General features: G+C 45.5%; 1 protein-coding gene across 4 annotated transcripts in view; it reads right to left on the minus strand.

The window, feature by feature from the left end:
* Positions 1-26,096, minus strand: part of WDFY4 (WDFY family member 4) — a 613,830-nt gene that overhangs the window by 487,132 nt on the left and 100,602 nt on the right. For all 4 annotated transcript variants that reach the window (XM_033941175.1, XM_033941176.1, XM_033941173.1 and 1 more), the window contains exons 6-8: positions 22,416-22,605; positions 16,884-17,073; positions 4,541-4,701 (exon numbers count right to left, since the gene is read on the minus strand). In XM_033941175.1, the coding sequence (XP_033797066.1) occupies positions 4,541-4,701; positions 16,884-17,073; positions 22,416-22,605 (541 nt within the window). The remainder of the gene's footprint in view (positions 1-4,540; positions 4,702-16,883; positions 17,074-22,415; positions 22,606-26,096) is intronic.

The following is a 26,096-nucleotide window of genomic DNA, read 5'->3' on the forward strand; positions in this document are numbered from 1 at the left end:
TATAGATGGGGGTGTCAAAAAATGATGGGCCCCGGGTGTCACATATGCTATGTATGCCACTGCTTAGACTGCATATGAAGGGCAGGGAAGGGAGGGAAGGGAAGATTGTATATGAAGGGAAGAGTAGAAAGCGTGTGATATTGCATATGAATAGGGGAATGCTGCACCTAAAGGGAAAGGATGGGAATGGAGAAGGTTGCATATGGATGGAGGAGCAAAGAGATGGAGGAAACATGGAAGAAAGCTAATCAATGCTAAACATAGACATAGGGCAAGAAGTGAAGAAGAAAGAAGGTGAGAAACGAAATAGCAAATGGAGGTCCTGGAAACAGTGTTTTTAAGAAGAAAGCAGAATCAGACAATGGGAACAAGAAGATTAGAAAAATAAAAAAATCACCAGACATCAAAGGTAGTAGGAAAAAACAATTTTATTTTCAATTTAATTACTGAATTATGTCAGTGTTGAGAACTTACATCTGTCAGCTTTATTTTCCACTGTGCAGGAAGACATGAATTTCTATTTCTGTGGTGTTGCATAACATGCAGCGTTTCGTATCTCTGGTTGCAGTTCTTGTCTGCTTATTTTTTGTGGTCCCCTATTTTGTATCAGGCGAGAGTCATGTTCTGCATCTGGAACCAATAGCATGTGACTGTGTAGGAAAATCTGTAACAGTCCAACTTGCTCGTTTCTCACTGGTGTAGGGCTATTATAGTTTGGTTTTGGAGGGTTTTGTGTTATTTTGCAAAGTGTTTGACCTGTTTGAAAATTAAAACTGCTCAGGACTAGTGGTATCTACCACACCAGTAGAGTCACCACACAAACAAAAACCCATCTGCTTTAAACAGTGTCTAGCTGTGAAAGGAGCGTTTGCTGTTCCTCAGGAGATAACTACAATTTGAATATTTTTGGGGGGTAGCGAATTGTAGGAGGGGAAGCTTCATTGTTGGGGAATATGGAGTTTGTAATACAGAACTGGAGCTTCATGGTTTATATTGAGATTCTGACCAGTTCTGTAGAGAATCCAAACTCTACACTCACATAGAAAAAATTGTTAAATGATGCTATCAGTTATAATGGCAGTTTATGGGTAGTTGAAACTAGCTTGGAAGGCAGAAGTTTTCTTTTATGCATAGAAAGCTGTGGAGTGTTTATTGCTAATTTAAAAGTGCAGGAAAAGGGGGTTATGATGTGCAGAAATATTGTTTTGTCTCGCCTCTACCCCCCCCCCACCCCCTTTGCCCCTTATAGATCATGGGGAGCCCCCCAGAATCCACTAATGCCTACCTGTCTACCACCCCAATAGCCCCTATGGCTGCAGGTGCCACCTATATGTCTGTACAAAAGGGTTTTGGGGGGTTCAAATGTTTCACCATGAATGCTGTGGTTAAGAGTGGGTCCTTCTCTATATGGTTCACTAGCCCAACCCCCAGACCACTTAAGCCACCTCTGTGCAGCTCTACTAGGCTTTCCTATTCCAGGTGCTGATGTTCTGGAGGCAGATGTGTATGTTTTTATTCTGATTTTTATGGCAGTGGGGGGGGGGTGTCAGTGATCACTGGGGGAATGTGGGGGGGGGGGTCTATACTTTTTCCCTGCAGTGGTTAGCTGGTCAGTTTGGATACCTTTTTGCAACGTAGACCTGTTTTTATATGGCCTAAGTCACAATGTATGTTTAGGACTTGGATAAATTTTTGGTCGAGAATGTGATATAAAGATAGATGTAGTGGCAGGCTGGACGATCAAAAGCCTGGACGTACAGAGAGATGATTTTTGAAAAAAAAAAAAAACCCCAAAAACAACATTTTGGACATATTTGAGAATGGACATTTTTCCGCTGCTAACTTTGGGCGATTAGCGCCCTATGTCCAAATCAGACTTAAATGTTTCTTTTGATTATGTCGCTCTATCTTCATAAACCTCCCCTTTTACTAAGCCACAGTAGAAGTTTCTACCATGGCCTGGGGTGCTAAATGCTCTGACGCTGCTCCGACGCTCATAGAATTCTATGAGCGTTGGAGCAGCATTGGAGCACTTAGGACTTCTTTTATAAAGGCACACTAGAGCCTTAACGCATGGAATAGAGCACGCTAAATTGCCGCTACCGCCTCCTTTTGAGCAGGCGGTAGATTTTCGGCTAGCGTGAGCTATAACGCGCGCTAATCCGGTGCATGCATTAAAAACGCTAGCGCACCTTTGTAAAAGGAGCCCTTAGTGCTGTGGGCCACAGAAAAAACCTCTACTGCAAATTTGTAAAAGGGGTGGGGGGAGGAGGCAGTTAATAAATCCCAATAAATAAAACTGCAGATGTTGTACCGTCTATCTTTTTTTTTTTTGTGCTTCTCTGTGCATTTTCAAGTTCTACTTTTTTTCTCTTTTTAGGTGCGGCGACCAGAGCTGTACACTACTCACATAACATAACATAATATAACATCGTACTTAAAAACCGCATAACCATAAGTTCAATGCGGTGAACAAAAGCTTAAAATTAACATAACCTAAGGATGATTTAAATTAGTTCACTAAATATTTTGAAAAAAAGGTAAGTTTTCAATTGAGTTCTAAAGTGCTTGTAAGAGAAAGCACTATGCAACAGTGGCCTGAATTCCCTGTCATAGAAAGCAGCCTGAAATGCTAGTGCAGGGGTGCCCAACACGTCGATCGCGATCGACCAGTAGCTCAGGAAGGCAACGCGAGTCGATCGCGGAGCCCATCCCGGGCTCCATGATAGACTTATGTTGCCGTCCTGATCTACCAGGCCGATCAGCCTTCCTCTCCAGTGTTCTCTCTAGGGCACAGGTGTCAAAGTCGGTCCTCGAGGGCCAGAATCCAGTCGGGTTTTCAGGATTTCCCCAATGAATCTGCATGAGATCTATTTGCATGCACTGCTTTCAATGCATATTCATTGGGGAAATCCAGAAAACCCGACTGGATTCCGGCCCTCGAGGAGGGACTTTGACACCCCTGCGGAGTCTAGGGCCTTTTAGCTGGGCGGTCCGCCCAGCTATCATCTGCTGCTGCCGCCGCTGCTGAACATTAAAAAAAAACAAAAAAAAAAAACCGGCTTGGAGATTTCAGCCCGTAGCGAACTTATGCTCCGTGGCTCTAACGTGTGCGTGCCGGCTTCCCTTCTCTTCCCTCAGAAACTGGAAGTTATGTCCGGGGGAGGGGGGAGGAGGAGAAGGGAAGCCGGCACGCACATGTTGAGAGCCCTGAAGCAAGCGTTCGCTATGGGCTAAGGCGGGAGACAGATTAGTGAAGCATTTGCTCTTCTTGCTGCCGGGTCCTGCCTACTTTCTGTTTCCGCGAAGGCAGGACCCGGCAGCATTTCCCCCAATAGGTCGATCGCGATCTTGGGCCAATCAGCCTTCCTCTCCCCGACGGCAGAATTGACGTCGGGGAGAGGAATGCTGGTCGGCCGAAGCAGGGACAGCTTGGGGCGGCGTCGGCTTTCGGACCTGTTATTGGTGGCGGTTTGGGGCCTGTTATTGGTGGCGGTTTGGGTCCTGGTCCCCAATGGCAGTGGCTTGGGGGAGGGCAGGGAGAAAGAAATAAAAAGGGCAGGCAGGGAGACAGAAGGAAAGAAGAGAAACAGAAAAAAAAGAAAGGGAGGCAGAGAGAAAGAAAGGGCAGGGAAGAGGAAGGAAAAGTTGGGGGAAGGAATGAGATCTGGAGGAGAGGAAGCATACAGGCTAAAAGAAGGGAAGAAAGATTGGATGCACAGTCAGAAGAAGAAAGTGCAACCAGAGACTCATGAAATCACCAGACAAGGTAGGAAAAATGATTTTATTTTAAATTTAGTGATCAAAATGTGTCTGAATTTATATATGCTGTCTATATTTTACACTAAAGTCCCCTTTTACTAAACCGCAATAGTTTTTTAGCGCAGGGAGCCTATGAGCATCGAGAGCAGCACTGGGCATTCAGCGCAGCTCCCTGCGCTCTAAAAACTGCTATCGTGGTTTAGTAAAAGGGAGGGGGGTATTTTTTTTGTATGGTTGTTACTGAGGTGATAGTGCATAGAGTCATCTGCTTTGACCTCTTTGAAAAACCCTGGAATAGGAATGATAATTAACATTTTCTATGCGTACAGTGTGTGTTGTGTTTTTTTAAAATTTTATTGTTGGTAGATCATTTTGACTTGGTCATTTTAAAAGTAGCTCGCAAGCCCAAAAAGTGTGGGCACCCCTGTGCTAGTGTATGTTCCAAGAATTTCTTGCTCTTGCAACCTTGAGCAGACGGAAAATTAAACAATGCATGCGATTCTCTCCTATGTTTATGGAATGCTATGAGAAATCTATCAGTCATATAGTTTGGAGCAATACCATACACAACTTTGTAACAAAGACAACCCAGCTTAAACAAAACACATGCCTCCACTGGAAGCCAATGCAACTCACGGTAGAAAGGAGTCACATGATCATATTTCTTTAGACCGTAAATTAATTAGACCCAACCACCACCCCCCCTCCATATTCTGGTTCAGTCTAAGCCTAACTACCCAACAGAATTATATAGAGGAATGATGATAATATATTACACCTGAAAATGATGCCTGTTGACACTGAAAGTCCATAAGCTGTGGGTGAGAAACATTGCCTGCAACTTTCAGTTCTGCTTTTCCACACATTGTGAGGGATGCCAGTAAATTCAGCAGGTCATCCAGATGATGCTCTGCTCCATTGATGGAATTTGTGTCACATCTTGAAGAAAAAAACAGAAATCTGTTATGCCTAAGCCTAGATATACAAAACTGATTCTGGGAGGAAAATATTCCTTAGTTTAACCCCTCCTTTTATATATAAAACCGCAAAAGCAATTTCTAGCGCTGGCCAGCACGCTGAATGCTCTGCGCTGCTCCAACGCTCATAGAGTAAATGTATAGAATTAACTTTGAAGAAAGAGTAGGTTTATAAGTTCAGATATTTGGCCTATTTTTCTTAGACATACAGTGGATGATCACGTGGCAGACTGATTGTATATACTATCGTCAGAGTTAGTTCAAGGTTACCAAGCACCCTAAACTAACTTTCAATTTTGCACCCCTTGCTCTCTCCCGCAATTCATCATAAGAACATAACATAAGAACATAAGCACATAAGCAGTGCCTCCGCCGGGTCAGACCATAGGTCCATCCTGCCCGGCAGTCCGCTCCCGCGGCGGCCCAAACAGGTCACGACCTGTCTGAATCACCAGAAGGGGCTCCCTTGCCACCTTGGTTTCTCATTGAAGTCCTATCTTCCCATCGTAGTCCTAACCCTCCGGTCTTGCACATGCACGACCTGTTGGGTTTCTATACTTATTACCTGGTTAGCTTTCTATACTTGTGTTACATCCCAGCTCCTCCCTCAGTATCCCACGATCCCTTTATCCCTCAGGAATCCGTCCAATCCCTGTTTGAATCCCTGTACCGTACTCTGCCTGATCACTTCCTCCAGTAGCGCATTCCAAGTGTCCACGACCCTTTGGGTGAAAAAAAACTTCCTTGCATTTGTTTTGAACCTATCTCCCTTCAGTTTCTCCGAATGCCCCCTCGTACTTATTGTCCCCTTCAGTCTGAAGAATCTGTCCCTATCCACCCTCTCTATGCCCCTCATGATCTTGAAGGTCTCTATCATATCTCCCCTGAGCCTCCTTTTTTCCAGAGAGAAGAGCCCAGCCTATCCAACCTCTCGGCATATGGGCAGTGTTCCAGCCCTTTTACCAGTTTCGTTGCTCTCCTTTGGACTCTCTCAAGTACCGCCATGTCCTTCTTGAGGTGTGGCGACCAATACTGAACGCAATATTCCAGATGTGGACGCACCATCGCTCGATACAATGGCATGATGACTTCCCGCGTCCTGGTTGTTATGCCCCTCTTTATGATGCCCAGCATCCTGTTGGCTTTTTTCGAGGCTGCTGCGCACTGTGCAGATGGCTTCAGTGATGCATCCACCAGCACACCCAAGTCTCTCTCAAGTCTGCTGTCTCCCAACAATGCCCCCCCCAATTTGTAGTTGAACAACGGGTTCTTTTTCCCTATATGCATGACCTTGCATTTTTCCACGTTAAAGCGCATTTGCCATTTGTTTGCCCAGTCTTCCAGCTTGTCCAGGTCCCTTTGCAGGTCCTCACACTCCTCCCTGGACCTAACTCTACCGCACAGTTTGGTATCGTCTGCAAATTTTATAACCTCGCACTTTGCCTCCTTTTCCAGGTCATTGATAAATATGTTGAAGAGTAACGGCCCCAGCACCGATCCCTGTGGCACACCGCTCGTGACTCCCCGCCAGTCAGAATATTGGCCCTTCACTCCGACCCTCTGCAGTCTACCCGACAACCAGTGCTTGATCCATCTGTGCACATCCCCTCCCACCCCGTGGTTCCACAGCTTCCTAAGCAGCCTTTCATGTGGCACCTTGTCGAAAGCCTTTTGAAAATCGAGGTAAATGATGTCTATGGGTTCCCCATTGTCCACCCGACTGCTTATTCCCTCAAAGAAGTACAGAAGGTTCGTTAGGCACGACCTTCTCTTACAGAATCCGTGCTGGCTTGTTCTCAGTAGGCCATTCCTCTCGATGTGCTCGCAAATGCCGTCCTTGATCATAGCTTCCACCATCTTCCCTATAATTGAAGTCAGGCTCACCGGCCTGTAGGTCCCGGGGTCACCCCTCGATCCCTTCTTGAAGATAGGTGTGACATTCGCCAATTTCCAGTCCTCTGGTACCTCACCAGTTTTCAAGGATAGGTTGCAAACATGCTGGATTGTGCCCGCTATTTCTTGTCTTAGTTCCTTCAGAACCCTTGGGTGGATCCCGTCCGGGCCCGATGATTTACCGCATTTTAACCTGTCTATCTGTTTGAGGACATCCTCCTTACTTACCTCTATGTGCTCCAATTTTTCGGCCTGTTCCCCACTCATGAGCTCCTCTGAGTCCGGTATATTAGATGTGTCATCTTACCCCTATCCCTCTCTTCTCCCCACATTTTAGCATCCTATCTCATCATTGCAGTACAAATCAATACTTCTCTCTTTTCTCCCCGCCTGCCGTCCATCATCTCTCCCTGGTGGACTGAAAACTCCCCTGTCTCCATTCCCTGTTACCTGTCACTGGGTCAGTGCCATGGTGAGCTGAATGCCAATAGTTCAGCCAGCAGACTAACAGCTAAGCAGCAAGGAAGCATTGGGCTTCAGCACGTGCATGCAGAAAAGCAGTGCCCATGTCTGGCATGGAGGAGTGAGGACATGGCAGACCTTCAGTGACAAGGCCCTGTACTTTGTTATTTAGCGGCCTATCTGCTGCTAGGTTTGAGCTGTTCCACCTAGGGCTGGGGTGTCAAAATCCCTCCTCGAGGGCAGCAATCCAGTTGGGTTTTCAGGATTTCCCTATTGAATATGCATGATATCTATTAGCATACAATGAAAGCAGTACATGCAAATAGATCTCATGCATATTCATTGGGGAAATCCTGACAACCTGACTGAATCGCGGGCCTCAAGGAGGGATTTTGACACCCCTGACCTAGGGTTACCATTTGGCTCCAGAAAAAGGAGGATGGATTGAGACATCCAGGTTTTACTAAGGATGTGTTAATCCATTCTCCTTTTTCTGGAGCCATATGGTAACAATAGTTCCACCCCCTGCAAATAGGGAGAGATAAAATTAAAAGACTTGCCTGAGCTGCTTTGCTGCCCACAGTATGTCAGCGCTCTATGCAACCACCTAATGAAAGTGCTATCACAGACTGTCAAATGTCCTTTAATCTTAAAAAGTGGTTTTATGCAGTGTTCCCGCTAAGCTGCGCTGGCCAGCGCTCGCGCACAAAATATTACATCGCAGCGCAAAGTTTCTCTTCACAGCGCACACACGCGTCGGTAAGGTAAGGGGACGCATTGGGGGGATTGCACTTCCCCACAATTGCCATGCTTCGGTTCCTCTTCTTCCTTCCTTCCTCCTCCCCCCCTCCCCCCGCGGGACCCTGCGGCACCATCAACTCTTACTCCCTCTAATGTCGGCCCTGCAGCTCCAGACTTCCTCGCACCTTCTCCCCTCCCCCTTTGGATCGCTATTATTTTAAATGTTATAGCCGCGGAGCTGTATCCATCAGTGCAGATGTCTAACCTCGGCCTGCCCCGGAACTCTTACTGCAACAGTGACTTCCTGTTCCTGCCTAGACGGGCGGCTGCTGCAGTAAGAGTTCCGGGGCAGGCCGAGGTTAGACATCTCCACTGATGGATACAGCTCCGCGGCTATAACATTTAAAATAATAGCGATCCAAAGGGGGAGGGGAGAAGGTGCGAGGAAGTCTGGAGCTGCAGGGCCGACATTAGAGGGAGTAAGAGTTGATGGTGCCGCAGGGTCCCGCGGGGGGGGGGGGGGAGGAAGGAAGGAAGAAGAGGAACCGAAGCATGGCAATTGTGGGGAAGTGCAGAGCTGCAGGGAAGAGTGTTGCGGTACCCAGCTGGAGGGAGAAGGAAGATGAGGGAGGGAATTAAAGGAGATGCCAGGGCTTGGAGCGTAGGAGGAAGGTATGCCAGTCTAAGGGAAAAGGAAGGGGGAGATGTGAGAGCATGGAGGGGGAGTGAAAGATGGAAGAAAAGGAAAGGAGAGAGATGCCAGAGAATCAGGGAAGGGGAGATACCAGACTATGAGGAGAGGTGTGGGAGAGGGAAGGCGAGGAGAGAGATGCCAGACCAATGGGGTGAAAGGAGAGATGGAAGGGGGAGGCATACAGTTTCTGGAAGGGGCATAGAAGGAGAGAAGATGCCATATAGGGGAAGAGAGACGGCAGACAGTGGATGGAAGGAAGAGAGTTACAAGAAGATGAGGAAAGGAGAAACCACAGAAGACAAAGGTAGAAAAAAATTTCTATTTATTTATTGCTTTAGGAGACATGTGTCACTGTTTCTGTGAAGCATTGTATGCAGAGTCCAGCTGGTTCAATTTAACCTTTGTCTATGTATTTTTATTTTATCCCCCCTTTTACAAAACTGTGAAGCGTTTTTAGCACCAGCCTTGGTGGTAGCAGCTCTGATGCTCAGAATTTTATGAGCATCAGAGCTGTTACCTCCGTAGCTAAAATCCACACTACAGTTTTGTAAAAGAGGGAGGGGTTAGTTTGTGATTACATATTCCTTACTAGGCGAAGGTGATTTCTGTGTTCTGTGTGTTTGAAAGACATGGTTTTCTGTTAGGATTGACGGTGTAGGATTGATCTGTGCTGGTCTGGCTTGTTTAGTTTTACAATGGGTGTATTGATGTACTGCTCACTGCAATATGTAAGATGCTGCCTTTTCCTAGGTACTCATGTGTGACGTGTGGTTTGTTACTAAAAATCATGTTTTTCTTACAGATGGGGGGGGGTGCCAAAAAATGATGGGCCCCGGATGTTACATATGCTAGGTACGCCACTGTATGTAAAGATACCAGAAAGCTGGCGTAGCAAAAACTTCTAAGTTTTGAGTATTTAACCCTCCCACAATCTCACGGGCACTCGTTTCAAGTTTATTGAGATTTTGATTTAAACGCAATATCAAATATTTTCAATGCGTATAACAAAAATAAATTTGGGGAAATAAATAAAACCATTTGAACCAGTGTTCCCGCTAAGCTGCGCTGGCGTGCGCTGGCGCACAAAATATTACATCGCAGCGCACACGTTTCTCGTCACAGCGCACGATCGGAAGAGGCGTACGGCAGATGGCAGGGCGGCGAGAGGAGAATCGGGCGAGTTGGCTCATAACTTGCTGGCGCCCGATATTTTTGGCTCACGGTGAAAAAAGTTTGCTCACAACACCCGCCCGCTTAGAGGGAACACTGGTTTTATGTTGTGCATATATTCAGTGACTTTGCAGGGGTTTTAGGCAGCACTGACTTAGTAAGGGAGGTGCGGGACGGGGTGGTCCACCCCTAGGCGCGGCCTTTGTCAAGGGCGTAGGCACCCATCCTGCTCTCCTTCCACCCCCTTTCCGACCCCCCCTGCCGCTTCTCTTCCCTTGTTCCTCTTTAATTTTTCCTGCGCGAGCAGCATTATGAATTTGCTGCCCATGTTGGTGTTGCCTTTCTCTGACATCACTGCCGGACCCGGGCCTAAGAAGTGACGTCAGAGGGATAGCTGACATGACACAGGCAGCAAATTCATACTGTTGCTCTCACCTAGAAAATTAAAAAGGTATGGGGGAAGGGGGGCATGCATGGGGTGGGTGAGGGGGCGTCACTTATCCTCGCTACGCCACTGTTAGCCGAACTTCAAGCAGTGCTGGATTTAGACTTGGTGAAGCCCTAACATATATAAAGCTTGGAGGCTCCTTGTTAATAAGTTACCAGGTTACCCATTCCAGAAAGGTTACTTTTGAGTCAGTCCTGGATTTCTGCCAGTCTCATCCTGGTGCATTCTGGGACCTTCAGCCCAGATTTCAATGGACTACAAATACAACACTGCTTTGGGATTTAATTTTAAAACCAAGACTGGCCAAAAAGTCTCCCTAGTTACACCATATCGTATACCATAGAACAATATGTAAATGGAATTTTAAAAATAAGTGTACATTAATGTATTATATATATAAAACTTAAAACCACTTTCCTTCAAGATAGGACATTTGACAATCTGGAACAGCGTTTCCATTAGGTTGTTGCCTAGAGTGCTGAAATTCTGAGGGCTACAAAATCAGCAATTTTACCCCTTCCTATTTGCAGGGGAGGGGGTAGGACAGCTCAAACTCAGCCATGTTCACAGCTCTGCCCCACTCTGCCCTCTAACCTGCCCACTTCACCTCCTGACAGACCTCAGCTGCAGCACCTACAAACCGCTTCTCCCTCTGGCAGCTGGAACTGCCTTAATAAAACATCTCCTGCTACCACAGGACCAGTCTAGAGAATGACACAGGGACAAAATTTTTCCCATCCCAGCAGAAACTCAATTTTCCCGTCCCCACAAGTTTTGTCACTGTCCCTGCCCTTGCCCCATTCCTGTAAGCTCTGCCTTAACTGCACAAACCTCGAGCACTTATGATTTTAAAGTGTTTGAGGCTTGTGCAAATAAGGACGGAGCTTGCAGGAATAGGGCATGGATAGGAAAAGAACTCAACGGGGTGGGAAAATGAGTTCCCGCAGGGAGGGGGAAAAATTTGTCCCTATGTCATTCTCTAGACCAGTCCCATGATAAGGACAGCAAAACTTCACAGCTCCTTTCATGAGACTGGTTCCATGGCAGCAGACAACATCATAGTAATGCATCTCCTGCTGCTGACTGTTGGGTGGGGGCTGTACAAGAGTTCTTTACTCCTCAATGGGAGCAAAACGGGAGTCACCCTCTAAGTTCAGAATACTGGGCAGCTTTGTTGCGTGTGAGCATTAGCAGCTACCAATATGAAGGAAATGGGAACCTGACTGGCAGGAGACATCTCTTCTTGTGTTTTATATACTCTGTAGCTGCAAACCAGTTTACTTTTTTCATTTAGAAAGCATAATGGTTTTATTTAGCAATCATGAAAATAATAATCTCATTCAGAGGGTGTCACATCAGACCATCTGAGACTTTCATTGTTCTCCAGTCAGAATAGAAGAACACAGAATGTGCCACACTAGCTCAGACCTAAGGTGGTCTATCAAGCCCAGCAACCTGTCTCTGAGAATGGACAATTCAAGTAACAAGTACCTAAAAGACAGGCATTTGGACCTATGTAATAAAGTAAATAATTGACTCGCAGAATGCTCAGGAGTGCCCGTTCTTTCCGATTTTTCTGCTACATGTACCCACTCCTAATATTTTTGTGAAATAACTATGAAGATGCTTCAGGGCCAGATTTATATGTATTGTGGCCCCTAAATTGTAAAATTTAAGAGCCTCCCCCAACTCGATTAACTAAGAAGTAAATTATAGGTTTAATATTTTTCTGTACAGGTGAAAGAGTATGCATAAAATCCTGCATTATATACAAACATTTTTTTAAAAATTTATATTTTATTAATTTTCAATCTTTTACAAGCATCCACTTGAAACAGTAAATCAGAGCTTAATAAATCTTCAAAGCATGTATATATATAAATTTACAAAGTAAAACATTTAAACATTAATTACATGCATTTGAATACAAAATTTATAAAAACTAAATCATGTAAAGTTCAAATATTGCAATACTCTTTCTTAGACCTCAATAATACCTAAATGAGAAACAAGAAAGTAAGATAGGGAGACCCAATTTCAAAATAAATACTAAATATTAGGAAAAGGCTTAACGTGAATTAATCCTGCCTATTTTCTTTAAAGCCATGGTTCATATATTCATTACTTTTTTTGTATCCAAAAAATGTCGAAGTTGCTTTGGTACATATTTAATCCTAGCATATTTTATTTGACACTTACAGGGGTAATTTAATAAGAAATTTGCCCCCCATTTTTACTGTTTCTTCCCGCATTGCTAAGAATAGTTTTCTACGGTCTTGAGTCACCTTGTAACATTGGGAAAAATCCATATTTTTTGGCCCATAAACAAACTTTGAGAAGATCGAAAAAAAGCCTTCATAATTAAGTTTAAGTCCTGTTCAAAGACTAAAGATATATAACCCAATCTCCTCTTGTGAATTCTCTAATATGTCTGTTAAATTATTAAAATCCATTTGCTGGGCTATTTCTTGTTGATTTTCAGACTTATCAATTCTCCTTTTAGGCAAATAGTAAATTCTGCTTATAGGAGGCATCATTTCACATCTGAACTTCGTTTCTCCCCCAGTCAGAGGTTGCAAATTAAAAAAACACCACAAACACCTTCTCTCACATCAAGCAGCATTATAGGGCAAAGACCTAAATGCTTTCGCCCACCACTTACAAGGAATTCAGGAAGCGCCTAAAAACATACCTATTCCTGAAGTACCTAGACAACTGACCCGCACACCTCTCTCAATAACGGTTTTCTTGACCTATTCTCACTCTCTTCTCTCTTAAGTTCTTTCATTTTGTACCTCTTGTAATCTTTTGTAAACCGCATAGAACTTCACGGTATTGCGGGTATATAAACAGTTATTATTATTATTTCAGTGGAAAATTTCAAATTTTCTGACAAATATTTCTTAAACAAATCTAATGGTGAAGATAAAGCTAACTTAGGAAAATTGATAACACGTAAATTAAGCCTCTGGTTAAAATTCTCCAGCTGCTCAATTTTCCTTTGTAGAAGAACTCTATCCTTGACAACTGTAGCAGAAATATTTTGTAAAGAGGCAATTTCTGTAGACATTTGAGCCAGTTTAGAGTCCGTTTCAGTTTTATTATTTTGAACTGATTCAGACAATTCATCCAGTTTACTCATAACTTTTGAGATATCGCTGGCAGTTTTAGTTGCTGCAACTTCTAACTTTTGAAGTACTCTCCAGATATTAGGCAATGTTGCCAGTGAGGAGTCGGTTCCCTCCGCTCCTCTCGATGTCGGCTCGGCTTCCTGGAGAGAGCAGGGTCCTCCTTCAGCTTGCGTCGGATACGTCGGGTTCTCAGCATTCCCACCGATCACGCTCTCCTGAACCGGATTAGGCGGTGAACGGGCTTCTGGGGGGGACAACGATGTTTCCAGCCCTAAGGCTCTGCTGGCTCCCTCCACCGGTGCAACCACAGGGATATTTCCCCCCACTTGCTAAGGCCGGTGAGCTTATCAGGAACCGGTCCATCGAAGCCTGACTGAATGTAGAAGGCTCCACTCGGCAAACCCCTTGTGTTTGCTATGTGGCATTCTTATTAATCTCCCCGAAGAGAGACTGTAACTTCAGCGGTCGTAAGAGCTCGACCAAAAGGTATGCAAGATAAGATGATCTCCAGCTCCCGACGGCTAACACGCCACCACCATCTTATTCCTCTTCCTGCGTTACACAGTTCTCTACATACAAATATTTTACATGAAATCTTTTTTATTGGTAAAGAGAATAACAACTCACAACCACATGAAACAAATAAGGATTAAGACTTTTCCAACAACAGGCAAAAAGAGGGTCACCTCCCCCAAGAGGACTGGACTCTGATGTCCTCTCAGGTTACAAAGAGACCCAACCCCCCCCCCAAACAAACAAACTCATCCCCCCACCCCCTTCCCAACAGAAAATGGAATCCCAGGTCAGACAGGTGGGATAGGATACAAGTACAGTCTTTTCAAAATTTGACTACGACTCCTCGGCAACAAACTATCCAAGTAAGGAGACCAAGTTTGAACGAAGTCTCTACTCTTGTGACGAGAGGAGTAAGCCAGCCTGGCTTCCCAGCCCATAAGCTCATGAAGTTTATTCCTCCAATACCAAAAGGAGGGAGGAATATCCGCCAGCCAGTGGCTCAAAATACACTTCTTCCCCAAAATATAACATTTGCTCAAAAACAATTTTTTAGCAGAAGTATAAACAGAAAATGCAGTGAAGTGAGCAAACAGCATATGAAACACAGAAAGAGGGATAGGAGCCTGAAGCAGGCCTTGAAAGAAGGAGGCCAGGGCCCCCCAAAAACCCTGAATAGTCTCACAACTCCAAAAGCCTTGAAAGTAAGAATTCACTTCAGTGAGGCATATGAGGCAGTATTGGGTATCCACACAGCCCATATAGTAGGCCCGGCTCTGGGAGGTATAGGCCCACAGCAGGGTTCTGTAATGGCACTCACGCAGCTCCGCATTATATACTAAGTCCGGGACCCGTCGGAGAGCTTGGAGCAACCAGTCTGCCCCAAGCTCCCTCCCCAAATCCCTCTACCAAGCCTCCAATACAGAGGAAAAGTCATGAGGAAGCCCCAGGGCACCAAGCTGCTGATGAAAAAGAGAAACTGAGATCTGAGGTTCTGGATCCTCCCCCCCCCCCCTCCAAAAAAGCTCTAAACCGCAGCCCAAAGGCCAAAGAAAGGGAATCTCTAGGAAGCGATCTCACATAGTGCAGCAACTGACAATGTGTGTAAGCAAGACCAAGGGAAGGAAGACCACTTCTATGCTGGACTTCAGCTCCCCGTCATCCCGCAAGACCTGAAAAAGGAACTCAAAGCCCCTAGCCCGCATCTGCCTTTCTCTCTCCCCCTGGTCCCCCTCTTTATTTCTGCCTTTCTTTCTCTCTCCCCCTGGTCCCCCTCTTTATTTCTGTCTTTCTTTCTCTCTCCCCCTAGCCCCCTCTTTATTTATGCCTTTTTTCTCTCTCCCCCTGGTCCCCCTCTTTATTTCTGCCTTTCTTTCTCTCTCCCCCTGGTCCCCCTCTTTCTTTCTGCTTTTCTTTCTTTCTCCCCCTGCCTGCCTGTCTTTCTTTCTTTCTCTCTCCCCCTAGCCCCCACAAAGCCATCGTGCCAATTTGTCCACTTCCCCGATTCTTTCCCTACCCCCACCCCCAAGCCAGCAGCCGATTTCTCCCTGCTCCTTCCCTGAGCCAGGCCTGGTGCGTACAAGTGCCTGGCCTGCAAGACTTCACCTCCGGCGTCAATTCTAACAGGGAGAAAGTTCTAGGCCAGCCAGACAGCGATTGGCTGACCCAGAACTTCCTCTCCAACGTTAGAATTGACACCGGAGGTGAAGTCTTATGGGCCCTGCACTTTTTCCCTGCCTCACCTTTTGCCTCCACCTACCACGCAGCGGGCAGGCAAAGCGCAACCAATGAGAGGAGACTTAGCTCGCTCGCCCACCAGTGAGCCCACATGATGGATTGAAGTTATGTTGCCGGCCAGGTTAAGTTCACCCTAGGGTTTGGAGATCACCTCGCTGGAATGACTCTGCGGGGGAGCCGGTGCCAGGATGCGGTGGTTAGATGGAGCGCTGTTTCGGAAGTGAAGGGAAGTGAAGTCTTGTGAGTCTGGGAAGCAGCAGGGAGAAACCGCTGCTGCTGGTTAAGGAAAGCAGCAGCGGCAGAATAGGGAGGGTGGCCAGCTGTGCACCCTCTTGGGGCATGCACCCAGGGCAGACCGCCCCCTGCCCCCCCCCCCTTGGTACATCACAGTCGGGACCGCGAACCACCGACCGCGAACAACCGAGAGAACACTGTATTATTATTATTAAGACTTAGCCAAAAGGAAATATTTATAAACTATATAGAGTTTTATCTCATGCAAAATTGTCATTTTTTTAATAAGACATTGACTATTTTTTTCTGAGGACCTCCAAATAACTACAAATCCAAAATTGGGCCCTGCAAAGGATTTGAGTTTGAGACCACTGGTGTAGGGGGAACAAAAGAACCAATGATAGCTCACAAAAGACAGTTCTGACAAAGGCTAGTTTTTACAATCAAACATGCTGTGAGCACTTGAGGTCTTTGTATCCCCAACTCATGGTCTATAAACCGTAATGAACTAAAAAATAAGAGTATAGTAAAAAGAAAAATATTTCTCAAATTCATCAAAAATTTGTTTAATAAGGGTAGCTTGTCTAGTTTGTACATAAATCCAGCTCTGTTTATTCTCACAGTACTTATTAACACCAACGAACTATGGAACCAAACCTAGATCATTGTATCCTTACCTTCAGTTTGGCAATATACTAGCTCATAAATTTTAGAGAAGAGATGGGAATCCCTGTGTTATACATATAAAATGGAACTTTGTATGGTCATACAACAGGGAAGACTGAAGAATTTTATAGAGGTGTGGGAGCCATTGACTAAATACTATAAAGAGGAATAATTTAATTTATTTTATTTTAGAAGCAAGTAAATGTACACATCCTAGGGGGGTGGGGTAGGGAAGGGAATGGGATTTTATGAATGGTTTCATGAAGGTCTGAGTTATTTGTTTGTATATTAGCTGGGAGGGAGGGGAAATTTCTTTGTTGCAGTAATATTTGAAAGTTTGCTGCACATATATGTGATTCATTTATGGCGCATTTGTAGTTTGAAAATCAATAAAGAATTTAAAAAAAAAAAAAAAAGAAGAAGAAGAAAGAGGAAATAAGAGGAGTTCTACTTGCCGAAGCAGAATTTTTAATAGCAGCTGATAGCCTTCGTTATTCTCAAACTCCAGGAGCAAAGCTGAAGATACTGGATAGGATTCCTTCAAAAACCCAGTGAGAATGCTGGCTATTTCACACAAGTCACAAGGAGACAGGGTGTCGGCTGATCTGGACAGGTTCTGAAAGGACATCTTGATGCACTCTGAAGCTGAAAGAGGAAACAACGCCTGGTCATGTTTGCTCTAGGGATGGGCAGCCAGAAAAATCTTCATATCTTTTTCCCCCAGGTTTTTTTTATTATTCTGGAATGCATGTTATTACGACAACAAAAAATTCAAATGGAGAAAAGAGGGTGATAATACAAAATGACCAATCCAAAAACTTCCCAAAACACAAAAAGAACGCTAGGCTCATAAGCAATGCATGTCAAAGCAAACAAAAGAAAAAGTCTCAGTAATATGGTGAGGGAATCACACTCTACCTACTACACATCACAGGCTTGAAAAACTTTCGCTGCAGAGACAATTGCAAAGCCCAATTACAAAATAAAGTGATGAATAACTTCAAGAGTGCATAGCAGTTCAAAATTCGCCAAACAACTAAAGGCAACTATGGCCTAGATTCACTAAATTCACCGATCTGGGCAATTGGGCGATTCGTGGCCGAGTGACCGATTCACTAAAGAGTCCTCATGCAAATAATCTGATCGGACACAGGCCCTATAGCGATCCCACGGATCGCTGTAGAGTGATCGAGATGCATGCACAGATTATCCTTGTTGCTTTAAGGTAAGGGGGCGGATCACTTTGCTGAAACAGGGAGCAGCGACAGAGCAAAGCAAGCGCGGAGAAGAGAGCAGGCCGTTTATTTCGCCAGCATCAGGTTACTTGAAGCTTTTGTTCTGCAACTTGTTTGTGCAGCTTTTCAAAGTGAAAGTAGCTGGAAGCTCGCTTGGATGACGGATCCCCCACGTGCTTGCTGCTTATTTAGGGGGGGAGGGGCTGGGGCAGTGTTCAGCTGTGGCAGGACGGCGGCGCCTCGCACCTGACCAGCCCTGAGGAGTGGGAGGGTGGCTGGGGCTGGCAGCAGCTAGGAGAGGGAGACTTTGGGGACATGGATCCAAGCCAGGGACCTGCCGCCGCTGTTAGCGGAGGTTTGGGGGTGAGGATTTATGTGCGCGGACTGCAGGAAGAGTCGGAGGATCCACACCAGAGGAGAGTTACGGCTATCACCACCCCGAGTCCCCAGTTGAAATGCCCATGCTAGGTTATTTGGGATCTGTCAGTTGCACACAAAAAAAGAGAGCTACTGCCTTTCAGGGGATGGATTTCAGGGCGGCAGAGAGCAGGAAAGTTGGCAGGGACGTTTGCGACTGGTCCTCAGCAGTCGTTTCATTTCGGATGTCGTGTACCTGGACTTCAGTAAAGCTTTTGACAGTGTCCCACACCGCAGGCTGCTAAGCAAGATGGAATCGATGGGGTTAGGAGAGACACTAACTGCATGGGTCAATGATTGGCTGAGTGGCAGACTTCAGAGGGTGGTGGTTAATGGTACCCTCTCTAAAACATCGGAGGTGACCAGTGGAGTGCCGCAGGGCTCGGTCCTGGGTCCACTCCTTTTCAACATATTCATAGGGGATCTGACTCAAGGGCTTCAAGGTAAAATAACACTATTCGCCGATGACGCCAAACTATGTAATATAGTAAGTGAATGCAGTTTACAGAATTATATGGCGCAGGACCTGCTTACATTGGAAAGTTGGTCCTCAACCTGGCAGCTAGGCTTCAATGCTAAGAAATGTAAGGTCATGCACCTTGGAAGCGGAAATCCATGCAGGACGTACTTCTTGAACGGAGAAACTTTAACTAGGACTTCAGCAGAACGAGATTTAGGAGTAATCATCAGTGCAGACGTGAAAACTGCCAATCAAGTGGAGAAGGCTTCATCTAAGGCAAGGCAGATATTGGGTTGTATCAATAGAAGTTTCGTCAGCCGAAAGCCTGAAGTCATAATGCCGTTGTACAGGGCCATGGTGAGACCTCATCTGGAGTACTGTGTGCAATTCTGGAGGCCACATTACAGTAAAGATGTGCACAGAATTGAATCGGTTCAACGGACGGCCACCAGGATGATCTCGGGGCTCAAGGGTCTCTCGTACGAAGAGAGACTGAACAAATTGCAGCTCTACACTCTTGAGGAACGTAGGGAGAGGGGAGACATGATCGAAACATTTAAGTACCTCACGGGACGTGTCGAAGTGGAAGATGATATTTTCTTTCTCAAGGGACCCTCGGCCACAAGAGGGCACCCGCTCAAACTCAGGGGCGGAAAATTTCATGGCGACACCAGAAAGTATTTCTTCACAGAGAGAGTAGTTGATCATTGGAACAAGCTTCCAGTGCAGGTGATGGAGGCAGACAGCGTGCCAGACTTTAAGAATAAATGGGATACCCATGTGGGATCCCTACGAGGGTCAAGATAAGGAAATTGGGTCATTAGGGCATAGACAGGGGGTGGGTAAGCAGAGTGGGCAGACTTGATGGGCTGTAGCCCTTTTCTGCCGTCATCTTCTATGTTTCTATGGTGTTTCTTCTGCTTAGTGAATCTCCACCTTCCTACTTATGCATGCCATTTCCCCTCGTTTGCATGGGAGGATCGGATCGGGTGGGAGATTGATCGGGCAGAAGGTTAGTGAATTGGGTCGGGGGGTCAGGGAACGATCGCAAACTGGTCGAGACACGATCGGCGAGTGTAGTGAATCTAGCCCTATGTGCAGCCAGCCAACAATCATTTCACAGCCACGCTGCTATTTTGTCAGGGCTGTAATAGCTCACATAGAACAGGAACTCAGAACTGTTTAGACGCACTGCTAGTCCTCGTAGTTCCCTCAAGCCAGCACACTCTTCATAAAGAGTGCACATTAACTCTGGGATTCTACACATGGTGCCCAAAATTGGGCGCTGGTGCAAGATGTGCACCCGACAAAATTGACAAATGAGCCGATCAGTGCGAATAAAGCGCTAATTGACACTACTCGGTGCCAACTTGGATTTGGGCACACATCTTGCTATATGTTGTTCTATTAAAATGATTTCCTAAACCCCAACGCACACCCGTAGGATCAGGAGCATTCGTCAAATTTGTGCACGGTGCTCATTATAGAACAGCGTTAAGCACAGATTTCTTTTGGCGCCTATTTTTTAAGCACCATCTACTAAATCTAGCCCTATGTGCAAAGGGAGTGCTCTCAAATAAAGCGTGCACTATCTACAGAATGAACTCTTCTCAATAGCGCCTGCATGTGCAAATCACTGTGCATGCACGAACTATCCAAAAAAAAAAAAAAAGCAATGTGCACTATTATCTGCAAAACTCTTTTGGCTGAAAAGACAACCCAGAGGCAAAGCTCTGCTAGAGGTTTTTAGTGTGAGCCAGTCCGGTAAATACTCATAGAATTCCTATGAGCATCAGAGCACTTACCTCGCCAGCCCACGCTAAAAACCTCTAGTGCAGCTTGGTAAAAAGAGGGGGGGGGGAGAAATTTTAATGAAGGGATTGGATCAATGCTCAGTGGAAGCAAGATGTGATAACACTTTGAAGCTTGACCACGTAGAACTAGGCACATTTTAGGGCTCCTTTTACAAAGGTGCGGTAGTGGTTTTAGCGCACGCTTAGCACACGCTAAAATGCCACGCACGCTAGCCGCTACTGCCTCCTTTTAAGCAGGTGGTAATTTTTCGGCTAGTGCGCGCTAATCCAGTGAATGCGCTAAAAACGCCAGCACACCTTTGTAAAAGGAGCCCTTAGTCTGCTTGAAGTTTCAGATTTTTGGGAACTTCAGCTGTGCCACTCAGAAAATTTGTCAAAACTGATGCATTAGATTATTCTGCAAAATTGTGTTGTCCTGGATTGAAAAATTCTATATTTGACAAAGTAATTTTTTACACATGGGGTAATTGTTCATTAGTACCATACTATACCATACTCAAATATAAGATGAGATTTTTGGTCCAAAAAAATGGCCCACAAATGGGGGTCGTCTTATATTTGGATTAGCGCCCACACACACACCTCTCCTGGATTTTCTGCAGGTCTCTGCCAAGCCTGCCATATGATCTGGTGGAACAAAAAATAAACCCTACAGTAATGGAGGTTGAAAAATCACAAAATAGAAAAAAACCTCCCAAACCCAAAGACTAGAAAATGGTTAGGGGAAAGAGACAAAGGCCAACTAAATAATAATAACCAAAGTTAATAAAGATTAATGAAAGCAGGAGAGCCCTCAGTCACACAGCCACCGCTGGAAAATCCAGAGTGTAGCTGTCGCGGGGTTACACCCAGAAGAGTGTTAACTGCGGAACATCCCTGGGCTCTTTCCGCGTGAGAAGTGATTAACTAATGCAACAAAAAGTGCAATGCGTGTAAAAAATAATAAAAAACACACACCTTCTAAAAGTTAAGTTGAAATTTGTCTCTATCCCCTAAACATGGAGCCAAAAGGAAAGAGAGAGTGTCCAAATCACAACAGGCAAAACACAAACTGGAAGAACTTAGCTTCTCCGTGTGTGAGCAGTCCGCGAATGATGACTTTCATTAATCTTTATTAACTTTGGTTATTATTATTTAGTTGGCCTTTGTCTCTTTCCCCTAACCATTTTCTAGTCTTGGAGTTTGGGAGGTTTTTTTCTATTATATGATCTGGTGGGCCAGGACACGAGGGATCCCTCCCATCTCCTGTCCCAGCCAACTCTGACAATTTTTTTTTACCTCCCCCCCCCACCTCCCTCCACGTACTTTTTTGAATCCCTGGTGGTCCAGCGGTATATCAGGCATGAGTGAGCTTTCCGCTCTCCTACCCATGCTGAGTTCCCTCCCTGAATGGTCACCTTAAGTTCTCACAGCCCAGCAGTGTGTACCAGGCATGAGCAAGTTTTTGCACTCCTGCCCAGCACTGAGCCAATCGCTGAATGGCTGCTGTGAGTTCTCGCAGGACTCGTGAGAACTTGCAGCAGCCATTCAGGGAGCGGCTCAGCACTGGGCAGGAGTGCGGAAAGATAGCTCATGCCCGGTACACCACTGGACCACTAAGGATTCAAAAAGGTACGCAAAGGGAGGAAGGTGAGAGGTTAAAAAAAATTGTCAGAGTTGGCCGGGTCCGGAGAAGTGAGGGATCCCTCCTGTCCAGTCCTACCAGGTCATACGGCAGGCCCAATGAAGGCCCATAGGACATTGGGAGAGAGAGGGGACAGGGCAGGGAGGGAGGGGTCAATGTGGAGTGCCTGGCAGGGAGGGAGGGGGGCTGGGTGCACAGCGTGGCATGGAAGTGAGTGAGGGGGGATCAGGGCACAGATCCTGGCAGGGTACATGACTATTAACCCCTCCCACACACACACACACACTTATATTTGGGAGGAAAAAGGATACTTATCTTATACTCAGATCAACTTATATTTGCGTATATATGGTATGTGTGTTCACAGCATTCATGCATCCTAATGTGCTTTCACACATTTGTAACTACCTATAAATTTGGAAAAAGTGATACTGTACTTTGTAGGTAATAAAGTGTGCTTTCTGTGGGCATTTTGGAGATCACTTTAAGAAGACGGCTTGTAGGAACTCTCCAGCAGAGGTTGCACTGGTCCCAGAGAGAAGCTGCAGCAGTGATTAGGGACTGAAGTTCTGTTGTTCTCAAAAGCTCCTCCACACCTTCCTTCAGACTGCAAGCATAAATCATTATCTAAAGAAGCACAACCACAACAAAAAGATGAGGTACAGCTTGAATATTCTGTAGTTACAAGCATTAAAGGTAGTGCAGTTGTTCATCCAAATGACGAGTCTGCAGATATATAATTTAAGAATACTTTAATTTATTCAGAACTTATAGACCTCTAGAAAATATTTTGTTTTGATGATATAGCCTAGTACAGTGGTAGGCAAACTCATTAGTCAAAAGTGCCAAAAGATTTCTTTTGAGAGCCAAATTTCTTTTCAAGAACCATGTTTTTAGGAGTTGGTTTAAACTAGCTACTAACATTAAATAAAACCAGATATCAAAATAATAATAATCTTATTTATTGACAAAAAATCTTTTTCTACCTTTTGTCATTTCTGCTTTAATCATCTTGTCTTCACTCACTTCTTTCTAGCCAGCATCTGTTCTCTCTCTGTCTTCCATGCAGCATCAGCCCCTTTCATGTCTGCCCTCTCTCTCTGCCCCTGCCATCCACTGTCCGCCCTCTCCCTATTTCATATGGCATCTTCCTTCTTTCTACGCTCCTTCCATAAACTATCCTATGCCCCTTCTCTCCTTTGTACAAGATTCATTTCAGCTCTGCCACCTCTCTATTTTTCTCTGTCACCACCCCCTCCCTTATGCTCTGGCATCTCTCCCTTCTCCTTTCCTTCCCACCCCAAGGTCTGGCATCTGTCTCCTTCCCTTCCCTGATTCCCTGGCATCTCTCTCCTTTCCTTTCATCTCTCCCTCCCTATCCATGCTCTGACATCTCCTCATTCCTTTTCCCTTGGTCTGGCATATCTTCCTCCTTTCCTCCATGTCTTGGCATATCTCCCTCCCTCTCTTCTCCCATGCCCTGACATCTCTTCCTCCCTCCCTCCCTCTCTTCCCTCCATGACCTGGCATCTTGTTCTCCCTCCCTCTCTTCCTTCCATGACCTGGCATCTCTTCCTCCCTCCCTTCCCTCCAAGCCCTGGCATCTCCTTTCATTCCTTCCTTTCTCACCAGTTTGGTACAGCAATTCTCTCCTCCTCTGCTCCCTTTCCTCCTTCTGTTATCCCGTCCCCGGTCGGCAGTGCAGCCCCTAAGTGGGTGCTCCAAGGCCTGGTGTCATGAACTTCTTCAGGCAGCAGCAACATTCACAATTTGCTGCTATTGCCGGCTTCGGGCCTTCTTCGCTGTTGGGTCCTGCCTTCATGGAAACAGGAAGTAGGCAGGATTCAGCAGAGAGGAAGGCCCGAAACCGGCAACAGCAGTTTTGTAAACGCTGTTGTTGCCCAAAGAAGTTAAAGATGCCAGGCCTTGGAGCACCCAGGGCAGACCGCTTCTCTCCCTGAAGCCGGGGCCCCTCTGAAAAGGAACATTTAGCTCTCCCATGCGAACCACGCCGACCCACAACGAGATGACCGACAAACCTCCCTCCAGCACTTGTCGGCAGCCACAGTACTCTAAACAGGCTGCTTTGCAGTTCGTGGCCTTCTGCAAGTGATTCTCTCTGCCGCGTCACTGATGATGTCATCAGTGATGCAAAAGAGGGAATCACTCTGCTGCGAATCCAGCGAGGGTGAGGGAGATGCCCAAACGGCCCTAAAGCACTGCACTGGCGGGCTCCCTGATCATTTTGGGCCCTATCCTTTAATTCAGCCCTGATGGCAGCCGTTCTCACAAACTGCCGGCGGCTGACCCATCAGAAACAGGAATTTGCGGCAGAGGGAAAACTTCAGTGCAGCCGTCGGCAGCTTGTGAGAACAGCTGTGTCAGGGCCCTTCTGTAAAGGAAAATTTCAGCTACTGGCAGAGCCGCACTCAAGTGGCTAAAGAGCCGCATGCAGCTCACGAGTCGCGGTTTGCCGACCACTGGCCTAGTAAAATTAAGAGATTCTAGGATTTGATAACAAAGTATAAAACTCATATCAATGTGCCTATTGAAGTTAACATCTTTAAAGTAGTTTTTTAAAATAACTTATTCTTAAGTAACTACACGAGAAAGCAATTACCATTTCATTATTTTCACACATTTTGGGCTCCTTTTACAAAGGTGCGTTAGGGCCTTAACGCATGCAATAGCGTGTGCTAAAATGCCGCGTGCGCTAGCTGCTACCGCCTCCTTTTGAGCAGGCAGTAGTTTTTTCAAGTAGTGCGCGCTATAGCACGCGCTAATCTGGTGCAAGCGCTAAAAATGCTAGTGCACCTTAGTAAAAGGAACCCTTTATCTTAGGGCTCCTTTTACGAAGCCGCGCTAGCGGGTTTAATGCGCGTGACTTTTCATCACGTGCTAACCCCCGCGCTGGCTGAAAAACTACCGCCTGCTCTTGAGGAGACAGTAGCAGCTAGCATGTCTGGCGGTTTAGCGCCCGCTATTACGTCCATTATACCGCTAACGCGCCTTCATAAAAGGAGCCCCTAATTTTCTACGAAATGGAGGTAATTTAATTTTTTTTTTAATCCAAAAAGGAAACACCCCGTAAATCACATACACTAAGAATAAACTGTGTTTAATATCTGATCTTTCCTGGGCCAGGAGAGCACCTGCAGAACCCCATTCACAGTTATGAAACACAAGCCTCAAAGGCTCAACAAGCACAGACTTCGTCAAACAGGCCGTTTTAAATGATGCTGTTCTGGAGCAGACTCTTTATCATCAGCTTTGTAGCTCCAGAAAAAAAGAAGCAGCACAGTGAAAAACCTACTCATAGGAAAAAGCACTCTGCTTAAAAAAAACAAAAAAAAAAAACTGGAGCTACTAAATATTATATAACAGGAAAACCTCTCCTGACACACGAAAGAAAAAAAAAAAAATAAGTCAATGAAAAATGTGCTCAAAAGCAAAAACCATAAAGTCATCCCTGCACATACGTAGCTATATTTGCATGTAAATGACTTCTTATATAAAACCAACCAGTGCAAAAAATACACTCTATGATATGACAGTGTTATTTTGCTGATGTCCACAGGGTAGAGTTTGGACAGAGTTAACACATAAACATGTGAAATTATGAAACACCTTAATCTGTATGTCCATAAAGTATACAATTTTATTTACATCAGCACACCTGAAGATTTGCATGACTATGTCTACATTAAAGATATGTTCTCTGCCAAATATATTTGCCGCAGCCAAGCTCATCTTCGCTAAAAGTAAATTTGACCATGTCTCCCCGCTCCTGGCCAAGCTCCACCGGCTTCCGATAATCGCCAGGGTCCACTATAAATGCTCCTGTTTAACCTTCAAAATCCTATATGGTATCCTCCCTTCCTTTATCCTTCTTTCTTGGAATTCCTCAAACCCTAATACCACCAGATCCTCCCACAAATTAAAACTATCCTTCCCCTCGCTAAAAGGCATTTCCCACACAGGAAAGCTAGGGACCTCCCTCCACTTCAAAATCACTGAGCTCTGGAACAACCTTACCTCCCCTCTTCGGAACTTGAGTTCTCTCCAAGTTTTCCACAAACATCTGAAAACCTGGCTTTTCTCAAAAAATGTAAGTCTCC

This window comes from Geotrypetes seraphini, chromosome 4, assembly GCF_902459505.1.
Source record: "Geotrypetes seraphini chromosome 4, aGeoSer1.1, whole genome shotgun sequence".
In the NCBI taxonomy this organism is placed as follows: domain Eukaryota; kingdom Metazoa; phylum Chordata; class Amphibia; order Gymnophiona; family Dermophiidae; genus Geotrypetes; species Geotrypetes seraphini.